Source organism: Emydura macquarii, unplaced genomic scaffold, assembly GCF_026122565.2.
Source record: "Emydura macquarii macquarii isolate MOO-44397 ecotype Brisbane River unplaced genomic scaffold, CSIRO-AGI_Emac_v2 contig_312, whole genome shotgun sequence".
Taxonomy (NCBI): Eukaryota; Metazoa; Chordata; order Testudines; family Chelidae; genus Emydura; species Emydura macquarii.
The window spans coordinates 3,879,230-3,892,024 of record NW_027130449.1 but is presented as its reverse complement, the minus strand read 5'-3'; the positions used below and the strand labels follow the sequence as shown (position 1 = coordinate 3,892,024).

The window sequence follows — 12,795 nt, the reverse complement described above, 5'->3', positions numbered from 1 at the left end:
AAAATAGCAGTGGCTCAGGCTAGCCACATGAGTATGTACCCAAGGGGTTAGGCAAGTTTGTATTCAAGTGCTGCTAGCCTGGGCCACTGGCCATGCCACTGGGACCACACTGTTATTTTTAGCACACTAGGTCCAGCAGAGCTAGCAGTGTCTGTCTACCCCCGCCGGGAAGCAGCTCGCAGCTACATGCAGAAAGAGCCTAAATGATCAGAGCAGAAAATGAGTGTGCCAGGAGCACCAACCTTCCAGGTTTACAGTGCAGTACAGTACAAAGCTGATCTACGTGAAACGCCGATACAGAAAGGCACTTATGCATGTGCTTAACTTTAAGCATGTACTTAAACAGATTCTTAAGTGCTTTTAGGAGAGGGGCCTAAGGCAGAGGACACCTACAACCAGTCCATTTAGCCTAATGGAAAATTGACTATTCTTGTTTGCCAGTCAATGGATAAAGCCCTTCTTCAAAGGGTTTGCTCTAGAGATAGGCAGCCCTTAAAAGGGATGCCCAGACCGACAATAGGGCAATGGTCGCAGACACATGATACAAGGATTGATTATGCCAGGAGTGGCCAAACTTACTGACCCTCCGAAACTTTACTCCCTGCTGGGCAGAATCCTAACCCCACCATCCTGCCACAAGGCAGAAACTCTGAGCTCCCCACGCCAGTCTGGTAGGCAGAGAATGAGGGGGGGCATAGGGGCCTCCGCGAGCCGCACTTTAACTGTAAAAGAGCCGCATGCAGCTCACGAGCCACAGTTTGACCACCCCTGGAATATGCTTTGAATAATATTGTGTAGAAATACGCAACAGATATGTGTTTTGCATTTGACCTTGAATAAATAAATCCTTTGCATTATCCATGTGGGTCCTAGAGAGCACAAAAGAAAATATACAGTATGGTTGAGCCCGAAAAGCTAACAGTGTCTTTTCTGTCTCTGACTTCTATGATCCTATTACAGACACAGAAGCAGCATGGTCCAGTGAACAGAGCACTGGACTGGGGTACAGGTAATCTCGGTGCTATAACAGGCTCTGCACCACCTGTTGTATGACCTTGAGCATATTGCTTCATCTCTCTCTGTACCCCTTCTAGCTCCCACCCTTTATCCATCTTGCCTATTGGGGTCTCTTATTATGTACCTGGACAGCACCTAGCACAATGAGAACCTGATATTAGTTGGGGCCTCTAGGTGCTACTGGAATACAAACAGTTATGAAATGATTGAAAGAAAGAAAGCAAGGACAGACAGACAAAGTGGAGGCAGTCATGTCCTCTGACAGCTCATTCAACGATGTGGACATTACCCAATGAAAAACAACTCAGCCTTCAGGATTTACCATTCCATCCTAGCTTTCAAACAAATAAATACATTCTTAATTTAATAATCACAAAGAAACAACATTAAAGCCCACAATGGGCCCCCGGCTCAGATTTTGGAAAAACAAGTTTTTCAACAAACTAAGGCCAGTCAAAATTCTTCTGTGATGATGATTATTTATTACTTAAATTCAGCAGGAACAAAATCAAATAATCATTCCCCTGCAACATCTCTATCCAACCCATTGCAGCCTTATGGTGAAAAGTGAAAGTGACTAGCAGAAACTGATTAAGCCTGTTTCATTTTCCAAAGACAAGAGGAAGGCAGAAAATAAATGAACAGCTTAAACAGTAGAATATAAATTAGATTTTAAAAAATTTCTTTCACGTTTAATCATTTGAGACATTAAACTAAGAAGGAAAAAATATATTTTCATGAAAAAGTGGATGATTTTTAACCTGAGTATTTCCCTCCAAAGGAACAGTGTCAACTTGAAATCTAGTCTGTTTTAAAAAGTGAGCTAAAAGGAAGCAAGAGTGGCCTTGTTTCAGGAACCAGCCTGAGGCTCACTTCTACCACAGATTTCTACTGTGACATTCAGCGAATCACTTCATCTCTCAGGGTCTAGGTCCCCATCTGTAAAATGGAAATGATAATTCCTGGAGTCTTGCCTTCTCTTCTTAGATTGTAAACTCTTTGGGACAAGGACTGTTTCATATTATGAAACGGCCCAGCATCAACGCAAGGGGGCCCAAATCTCAGTTGAGGTCTTGAGGTGCAGTACAATAATGATAGTAGTATCAGGTACTATCCCTGCCACATTTTCCTACTGAAACAAGGATGTTTTTATCTTCCTTGGTACTCCTGGAAAGACCCACATAAACAACAGGGGAAACCGAATATGGTGACACTAACAATACTAGAAGCGCTATCAAATGCACTAAGGGAACAAATTGGGGCTCTAATCGTCTTCCTTTTCAGTGATGTTAAATGAGACTTGGAATGACAGTAGCTAAAAAAGAAGTTAGAGAGAAGTGTGATTTTTACATGGAGGGTCTTCCCCTAACAAACATGACTAAATCCCCACTGTGTATCCTTTATTTTTAGCAATACCACCTGGCCTCAGACAGAAAGAGCACAGCCCTGGATGTGTGTGTGTTTATGGGGGGATAGTGCGGGACTGTGTGCTTATGTGTTTTCTTATTCAAACAGGACCTAGCCCAGCTTTTATGATGTTTAATTAGATGATTATTAGAGTAGAAAGAGAGTGGGAGAAAGGCCTGGTTGGCATTGTCTCTGTAACGAGCAGTGTTTTATCAACTGACAACTGGCTCACACAGAGACAGCCCAGAGGAGGGGGCACCAGGGCACAGGCAACTCAAGTGGATGGCTATATTGTGGACAAAAGCAGCACCTGCAAACAGCAACTTTAATCCATCTCTCTATGAACCTAGGGACCAGGGCAGCTGTTTGAGGTTAACTGCAGCGCGGTGCGATCGGAAAGAGGCCTGCGCTGAAGTGCGGGCTCAGGGAGCGTATCTAGTCAATGAAGCATCTTCAGCCATCGCATGCAGCCGCTTGTTAAATTTGTGATCCTGGGATACGTCTTCACGATGCGCTCAGGGTGCAATTCCCCTGCTTGCGTACACACAATCTTGCTAGCTCTCAGCGAGTAAGTGTGAGTATAAACAGCCGTGTAGCCGCAGTAGCATAGGTAGTGGCAGTGGAGGCATGGCGGAGCTGTGCAGCGTACAAACCTGCTTGAAACCGGGGGGCAATACCTCCACTACCACGGCTACACTGCTATTTCTATTCATGCTAGCTCAGTGAAAGCTGCATGTACACGAGCAGGGGAATCATGCCCCTACTCTGTATTCCAGACATAGCCTATGGCCTTTCAGTGACATGGACTTTGGGTTCTCCGTCCCTGGTTTAAACAAAAGACATCCTCTCTCCCCACACTGTCTTCTGAAGAAAAATGCAATGAAGCCATGCTGTCTCAGAAATAATACACATGTTTATGCAGCAAGCAAGGAGAGTGCAGTCTAGTGGTCAGTGCAGAGCACTGGGTGTCAGGACATCCTAACTAGCGGTTACATAAGGAGAAAAGGAGATAAGACTCCTGGGTTCTATTTTTAGGCCCTGGGAGGAAGTATCACATGGTTACCAAGTATGGGACAGGGAGCTAGGATTCCTGGGTTCTGTTTCAGTTGAGACAGACCTTGAGAAAGTCACTTGACTGCTCTGTGTCTCAGTTTCCCTAGCTGGATATGGGTAATATATATGTATAATTAAATATGGATTGCCAATACCAGTGTTATCAACTCTTGTGAGTTTTGCAATATCCGTTGTTTTTATTCAAGCCCCAGCTCTTGGAGTCAAATGATACAATGAGCATCTCAGCTTTCATTTAAAAAAACCCCCTAAGTTTCTATCCTTAGAATTGCAGAGAACAGCTTGAAAACATGACTGGGTTGTATCCTAAAGGCTCAAAAGCAAGACAGCAAATAAAAAGAATCCCAAATATATTATTATTTGTTAACTCTTATAGATTTTAAGTCCCATCTCATGATTTTTGAAAGCTCAGGGTTAGCAATACTATAATAGCCTGTGGCAAGAGTACTAGCGAAAGAAGAAGGATGGACCAGTAGTTAGCCATTTGATTGGGGTTTGGAGGAAATCTTGGTTCAGTTTAGTACTAGGTCCCTTCTCCTACTATGGCCAGAAGCAAATCAATTAGCCTTAACTTCCTATCTTTACAATGGGGATAAGAGCACTGCCCTAGCTCATGGAGGCATGAGGATATAAACATATTGAAGACTGAGAGGTGCTTGGACTCTCCAGTAATAGAGGACAGTGAAGTACCTTACACAGAATGGTACTGAGCAGCCTGGAATTCTAATCCTGTCCCTGCTATGTAGATCGGGACTTTTCCTCTCCCACCCTTTCTCTTATTTTGTGTGTAAGCTTGGAAGTCCCAAACCTGGTTGGGGCCTCTACGAGATACCATAGCACAAATAATTAATAATGCCACTACTCTCAGTCCTCCAGTCTCCCTTGGTACTCGCTTTTATCCAAACATGTCTATTGACATACTGCACGCATTTTTTCAGTCTTTAAAATATTTACTTCCAGAGATGTAATATGGAAATTTCCAGGCCTGAAATTTAAATCATCTCCAAACTCTTATCACCTGGATTCTCTGGTTTCTAGCTGGTGAGGTGCTTTCCTCCCAGTTTTTTCTTTTCTACATCAATGCATCAACTTAGGAGAACTTGTAAGTAACAGAACCCAATGTTGTGAGCACCCCCTTCTGGTTCAGTGGCTAACCTGCATGCCAGGCTCTCCTGTGCAAACAAAAATAGCTTTGGATAGGATGGGAAGTACGTTCTTGTTAAAGCAAAGGGGAGCCACATTCCTTTGACTTCACTGAGCAGTGTGTGTGTGTGTGTGTGTGACAGTGTGAGTGAGTGAGAACAGGCCAAAATCTTTAAAGGACAAACATCACTTGCATGTTGCAAAGAGGGCCCTAGACACACTGTGGAGAAATAAGACTTAAGAAAAGAGATAAGTGGATCCCCAGCTTCTGGTTAAACACCAAGATGTAACTAATACCTGAGAGGTTGCATGGAAGATATACAGTCAAACCTGAATTTTCAGAAAGTCTCAGCACCCACAGTTGGGGCCCAATTTTCAGACAAGCTTAACTCCTATTTAGGCATTTCAGGAAAAACCCAAAGAGGGTTGGGTCTCTTCAGGTGATGGGAAAGATTCCAGGGGTCATGTGACAGGAGCATGGAGACAGAGATCCCAACACAGGATCCGGGATCAGAAGTGCAAAGACTGCGACCCCCTGCTGCAGGATTCCCAGAGATCTAGATGGTCATCCAGCCAGCAGCAATCTTCCCCTGGCTGGCTCATGACCCCACAAAGGGTTAACATGTAGCCACTGGAGAAGGCTGTGTAGCAATACAGCTCTTGAGGCTGCATCTTGGGACATCTGTGGTTGATGGAGGCTGAAAACCAGAACTGTCAGACTGCAAGGAGGCAAAACCCCGGTGCCCTGGAAGGATTTGTAAGGGAGTCTGAGTACCAGGCCCAGAGCCTCTCAGTAGCTATGCAGGGAAATGCACATAACCAAGCAGTTTGTTTAGATTCTCTCTGCTCTGGAGTGAATGTCGGGGAGGGGTGGGAGGAGACAGTGAGATGGAGAAAGAGGAAGGGAAAGAATGTGTGAGGGAGAGAAAAATGCAGACTGACCTTCTTTGGCTGCAAGCCGTGAGGAGGGCTCTGTATGGGCTGGAGTGTTGTAGGCCAGCAACGAGCTACCTGGAAGGAAAACAAAAGGGGTTACAGTCATGTGAACTAGGTATTATTATATATGTGGTTGTACAGCACCTAGGCCAAAAGGGCCTCTACTCTAGAGGCTACTGTAACTCTAATAGTCAGAAAGGATGAGGAGGGAGCTCTTATTTTATCCAAACCAGATTGTCCCCTTCTCTCGCTGTGAAACGTTTCCTGTTTAACACACAGAGATTAGAGATGGGCATGAGCAGTGAAGGGGGATCTGAACATTTCCAGGGTTTAAAGCAGGTTGTGGGTTGGCAGCTACAAATATCAGTGTTCCACGGGGGTAGGATCTGGATTTTTGGTTCAGATTCAGGTTTTTCGCTCAGTCCCTTCACTGAGCAAATGTATTTGAGATACAAGTGAATCAAGTACCCAATAAAGAACATGTCACAGAGGGAAGGATTTAAGTTTTAAGTCAGCTACATGTGTGGGTTCCCCAGGGGGAACGGTGCTCTGGTAGCATTTTATCCCATCCCCCATGAATTCCTAAGGACACAGTGGGAGCGCTTGAAAGCAGGCGTGTAATATGCATTTCACGGTCATCTCGTTACAGGTATTTACCCTGCATATGCTTCTGGGGTCACTTTTCAATGCAACTCTCTGAAGGAGGAGTCCTCCTGCTTGCAAGGAGGTCCAGGGGAGGAGGGTTCTTAATGGGATCAGGACCTCTCTCACTGAGGGCTGATGACGTGATTTAGTTTAGGAAGCAATCCTGCCCTGGTGTTGATGGACCAGCTGTGCCTACAGCAACCTTTTCCATTGCTCATGATTTGTACCCCCTTATTCTGGGAGATCTGGTCCTATTTATTTAGAACATGGCTGTACCTGGAGGGTAGCAAACAGGGGTCTTTGCAACACACAGCCTACAAGTGTCTGGGATATCTGTGCACTTGTCTAGCACTGACAGAGTAGGGTCTAAATACTGAGCCCTGTACCAAGCAGTGTCCACCTCTCTCCAACCTACATCATTCAGACCTCACCTGCCCTTAAAAGCATTACCCCCCTGGCATTTGTAGTGAGTCTTGCATTTCTGCTAGGTGGGATGTAGGCTGAAGACGACAAAACTTAGCAGCACTAGGGGTACTGGCTCAGATGAGCACTGCATTCCCATCACCCCAAACACAAACAGAACTATAGCCCTGCACAAGCCAGCGTAAAGTCTGGAGGTGTTGAAAGGCAGCCTTGGGGTAGCTGGGAAACATACTCCCCTCCATCCTGAGCTGATGCTACTGGATGAAGCGTAGCACAGCGGGAAACTTGTAAAGAGTGGTGGATGGACAATTTGGCAAGTTGGGATGGGTGGGGGAATGGGGAAAGAAGGAGCTTGGTACAAGGCATCTCCTATGTGGTGCTCAGACGCGACAATGAAGGGTGAGGTATGTATAACATGAGAGATTAGACTGATGTCCTCTTGTTGCTCTTGAAGGTACGCAATTGCTTTGGGCACCTTGTTCATATTCGTATTAGTTGGTTTGTAGTTCAAGTATTTGTTTCACAAATATCAGGGGGGTCTAGCTCGACCTCACCGCCACTCTTTCATTTGCAGGCTTATTTGAACTGGATGCTGAATGCAAAAGCACCGCACAGCTTGTCTCGGCCAGACAGGGAAGTGCTGGCAGATTCAGAAACACAGCTTCCTATGACTAAACAGGCTGCAAATGCCTGCTGGAGCAGTCTGGCGGAGCAAAGGGTGGAGGGACTAAGCACTGAGTCAGTCTGTAAGATCAACCTACAGTTACTTGATGCTCAAATATGCAGACTGAAGTGCTGGAAGGGAAGGAGCCTCTCTCGGTTTCATTGCTAAAAGTTCTCACCTTTGCCCAACGGTCTGAGGTTTCTGGTGGGAACGCCACAGAAAAGGAAATGTGTTTCCTATTAGGGGTTTAAATGAAGAAGGAAGAAAGAGAGAGAGCCAGAGACACAGAGACCTGGACACAGAGAGGCAGACGGAGAGAGAGAAGGTCAGCCTCTGCAGCCCCGACTTCATTCATTCTTAAGCAAAACCCCCACTGTGACCGAGAGCTCCGTTTTTGCCCTCGTCAACACCTAGCCAAATCGTGGGAGTATGGGCAGAATCGCTACTGGGTAAATACATCAGGATTTGCCACTGAGACAGATCCTTAGGAATGAAGGCATACAGTATTCTAGTGGTTGTGTCCTCAAATGCTCCATCGTGCAGGAGAACTGCACCGCGTTTGGGGGCGGGCCTCGAGGGCTGGGTTTACAGCTGTATACTTTTAACAAGGGGAGATGGAGAGAGCATGACACGGAGAGATTTTTATCCACAAATCCATCCCTTCTCACAGGGCAGACAATTCTGCTGAGCTACTGCCACAGGAGCACCCTGGCTCAAACTCCATTTAACCTGAAATGCCTTTGCATCCCTCCATCCAAGAGTGAGTTGTACCCATTCCATCAACGATGCAACCCCGATTTTACGAAGGCTCTGAGTGTCTCCATATCACTCAAGAGGATCAGGGTTCTACTGTATTTGGAGCTGGAGTTTTGTTTAGCCCCAATATTGGGATCAAAACCACTAACTTCTCCTCCATGGCTACCCTTAAACACAGTCTGATTGTTTCTTTTTCCAGTCTCTTTTCTTTTGCACACACCACACACGACCTGTCCCTAGTGACTGCAGAAGGAAAGGATGGGAGGCGACCATTCGGGTTTCTTTTGAAGTTCAGCCCAAACATAGCACAAAAACATCCAAATCTTGCTTCCCACAGCTGCCTGGCTGAGGATTGAGGCTTCACCAGGCAGACTGTGTTTGAGAAAGATACCAGCACAGTGGTCGGTCCAGCCGGGAGACTGAAGGGGGGAGACTGGGGAGTGGAAAACTGTTGGAGATGGTGATAGGTTTGGCCTAATCTTTCCAGCCAAGAGGCTGCAAGGAAAGATTATCTCTGCGGAAGAATGAATGGTGTGTGCTGGGAAAAGCAGGGAAGGGTTGGGTAGGCTTAGACAAATAGGGATAGATGAGCCAGTTCTGATATAATAATTGAAGATGGGCCTCCATTGCAAAGTTGAAATCTGGGTCTGTTAGTTCCTACGGATCTGGGGGTGTTTGGATCCAAAAGGTTGGTTCAGTCCATTATAGGATCCAAACTCCCCCCAGGTTTGGGGGTGTTGGGATCTGGGTTTATTTCAGGGCAGCCTGTCTTAGATGTGGATTGGAACCTTCACCCCAAGCCAAACGGAACCTTTATTGAAGTCTGTTGAATGTTACCTATTGATTTTTCCTCCTATCTTTTGCTTCCCTTGGTGCTTTCTGCTTCGGTCCAGGACTGGAAGCAGCAGTGCCTAGCTACTGCTCTGCATGGGCTGCCCTCGCTATCCTGTCAAGCCATCCAGGAACAGAAACCAGTGAAAACCTTGTCAGGAAGCTTATTACCAAGCGCTCAGCCCATTTCTACCAAAGAGGTTATGAGAGTTCAGATTAGCTCTGACGGCCTCTCTGAACAGAACATCCAAACCTTGGGGTCCCCCATCATTACCCCTGGAGGACAGACAGACCTAGATGAGACAGACTGGACAGAACACCTCCGTTGCACCTGGCTTAGCAGTGGCTTGCTTCTGCCAGGGTCGCTGTGGGGGGAAGATAACGCTGAAACTCTGTGGAGAGGCAGGAAAGTGCAGTGGTTAGGGCACAAACCTAGTCCTGGGTTCCATTCCCTGCTTCACCACAGACTCTCTATGTAACCTGGGGCAAGTCACTTCTCTGTGCCTCAGTTTCTTATCTGTAAAATGGGGATAATAGCACTGACCTGCCTCACAAGAGTGTTCTGAAGATAAATACAACAAAGATAGTGAGCGACTCAGATACTACGGTGATGGGAGCCATGTAAGTGTGGTAGATACATAATCCCCTTCACCCATGAACAGAGGATATATTTTATCCTATAGACTTCCAACTCCTTAGGAGTCTCCTGTACTTTGTTGCCTGTGTGTGTCCTCCACCCCCAATAGTAATACAGCCAGACGTTTCTTAAACAAACGAGGCCACAAAAGGAAAAAAAAAAGATCATCTCCCTATGGCACTGAGCTCAGAGGCTCGGCACTAAACATCCACTGGAAATCAGTCTGGAAAAACAATAAACTCCCTTCGAAGGCGTTACTCCACCAGGGAGTTACCCAGCAATCCAGAAACCAGACTGTCATTAGGTGGACATAGGAACAGCTGCGTGGAAAGGAATTCTTTTCAGAAGGCTGCCTGACCTACTCTCAGATGGACACTTGCTTTAGAGCAGTCCAGCTAAGACTAAAGAAGCCAGTGGGTCTGAACTGGGTAAAATTTCTGACTGTAAAAGCCAGAGATGGACCAGAGTCTTGGGCTTAGAGTCTGATCTCAGTCACACTCGTGTAAATCTGGCGTAACTACCTACTCTGGATCCAACAAAATCACTCAGGTTGGCACTGGCTTAATCAGGATGAGATCATCTAGTCTAGTCGTCTGCTGGGACATTATATTTATTCATTTGTGTTATGGTCGCACCTTAAAGGCAGCTACTGAGATCATGGCCCCATCGTGCTAGGCTCTGTAAGAGCATATAAGAAGAAACAGTCACTGCCTCAATGTGACTGCAATTAATAGACAAGACAGACCAAAGGAGGCAAACAGGTATTATCTCCATTTTACAGTTGGGGAAACAGAGGCCCAGAGCAATGAAGTGATTTGCCCAAAGCTCAATGGGAAATTTAGTGGCAGAGGTCAGAATCAAATCCGGCTCTCCAGTCCAATGTTCCAAGCCGACCCTTCATCTAATGCTTTAGTTACTCTAGCGTCATTGTCTCAAGTGGGGGAGGTTTCCACTCTTTCCCTGGGGAGATATTCCACAGTAGAGCTGGTCAAAACTCTCAATTTCCATTTCATGGGAAATTCTGACATTGCAAAATTTGGTTTTGTCCCAAACTACAATGAAAACAAATATTTTTGAAACATCCTTTTAAACGGGATTTCCTAGAAACGTCCGGTCTCAGAAATGTTTGTTTTGGAATTCCGAAATGTTGTTCTGAATTTTAGTTTATGTGAGTTTTTATTCATTTGTGTAAGATTTTCACATTCTTTCATAACGTGCCTGTAGGAGGAGTGCATTACATGCTTTGTGGAAGTCCATTACAGAACTAAGAGCAAACTGTGTAGCTCAGAGAGCTTGACCAGAAAAATAGGAAATTTTCTTTTCTCTATTGCTCCAGCCCCAAACAGGAACGCACTCTCACCCCATCACACATAGGAGATGGGCCAGTGGAAAGCTGCAGCCATCTTTGCCATGCTCTTTTGCTGTTTACAGGCTATGCTGGGTCAAGCCCTGGTGTAAATAGGCACAACTCTCAACTACGTTAGCAGGAGTTGCACTCTTTTTACAGCAAAGCTATACTGTAAAACAATAATTGGGTGTAAAGCTGCAGTACCAGCAGTGTGTGCATCTAACATCAGTCCAGGTAGATCTTGCTTGGTTTACGGTTTCAACTCAAAATTTAGGCCAAATTCTAAGAGGTATAGGAGGGACTTGAATCAAGATCTCCCATCTCCCAGGCTAGTGTCCTAACCACTGGATCATCCTTCCTCTCTGGGTAACCCTGCAGCTCTTTTCTAAGAGTAGCCAGTCAGGCTACTCATTAGTCCTGTTTCATAGCCTGCTGCAGGAGTTTACTGAAGCGAACTGGACTATTAAAAGAAGAGCAGGCCCTCTCGGGCTCCGCTGGGGTGGGGGACAGGACCAAAGAGGTTTAACAAAACCCTGGTACCTTTGAACACAGGATTATTCATACTGCACCTGCTTTTGAGCAGCCATAGTCAGTGAATGTCTCTTTCATATTTTCTTTTCCTTCAACAAATTCCCAGCTGGATCCAGGGGAACATAGGACTCACCAAACTGGCTTAGAGCCAGTTCAATCTCCTGTCTCTGATGGTGGTGCACCCCAGCTTCTTCAGAGGAAGGTGCAAAAACTCCAAAATGGAAAATTATGGCATAATCTCCCCATAACCTCATCGCCTAGTAGTTGGCTTAGTCACTGAAGAGAGTCTGTATGTATTTTTTATCATATAGCTATGGATGTTCTGATTATCCACATAAATATCCAAGCCTTTGTTGAATCCTACTAAGTTCTTTCCCTCAATGATATCTTGAGGCAGAGGGCTCCACAGGCTAATTTTCCTTGATATAAAACAATATTTCATGAGATTAGCTTTGATTTACCTTTCACTCCCTTTTGTTCCTCCTTTTCCTCTCTCTCTTTTCTCCACTCTTTCCCTTTCTCCTCTCTCTTCCTCTCCCCTTCTATTTATCATCCAAGTACAGCCTGAAATATTCAAAACTCACGACAGCCTGTTCCCACCGTCAGAAAACATTGCACAGTATCAGACTGGCACTTACTTTCCCTGAGGTAACTGAGGTGAGACAACAGAACTTCTGTGTTGTAGAGGGAGGTGACTCGGAGGAAGTCATCTTTGTTCATTTTGCACAGTTCCTTGCCATCCATGTTCTGGAAAAGGGATGTATCAATCTCCATTAATCCATACTCCTTTATAGCCCACTCCAGCCACTGGCGTACATGTTCCTGGGTCCACAAGGTGGGATCTGGCAGAAGAAGAGGCAGCTGGTAAATAACAAGGCCAAAGGGAGCAGCCTGTCACAGGAGTGTCACGCTATTACTTAGTTAGTCTATTGATAATGTTACGCAATACAGCAGATTTCATCTACACATCTCAAAGGTGGGTACGCATTATTAACTCTGTTTTACACATGGGGAAACTGAGGCACAGAGCAGGAAGGGGATCACCCCTAGTGCGATAAAGAATCAATAGCAGAGCCAGGAATAGCACCCAAGTCACCGGGTTTGCACTGGGATGCACTAAGCCTTGTGCCACCCTTGTAGTAGCTGATTTATGACTTTCTCCTCTTTGAAAAAAAGAGCTTCCAAGCAGGGATCTCATCTCATCCTTTTGAAGAGATGTACAGTAGAACCTCAGAGTTACAAACTGACCAGTCAAACACACACCTCATTTGGAACTGGAAGTATGCAATCAGGCAGTACCAGAGACAAAAAAAGAAAAAAAAATATTACAGTACTGGGTTAAACGTAAACTACTACTACAAAAAAAGAGAAAGGAGCATTTTTCTT

General features: G+C 45.5%; 1 protein-coding gene across 4 annotated transcripts in view; it reads right to left on the bottom strand.

The window, feature by feature from the left end:
* The window catches only part of FLI1 (Fli-1 proto-oncogene, ETS transcription factor), a 115,763-nt gene that overhangs the window by 16,805 nt on the left and 86,163 nt on the right, over nt 1-12,795 (bottom strand). For all 4 annotated transcript variants that reach the window (XM_067563701.1, XM_067563692.1, XM_067563682.1 and 1 more), the window contains 2 exons: nt 12,048-12,251; nt 5,581-5,649 (listed from right to left, as the gene is read on the bottom strand). In XM_067563701.1, the coding sequence (XP_067419802.1) occupies nt 5,581-5,649; nt 12,048-12,251 (273 nt within the window). The remainder of the gene's footprint in view (nt 1-5,580; nt 5,650-12,047; nt 12,252-12,795) is intronic.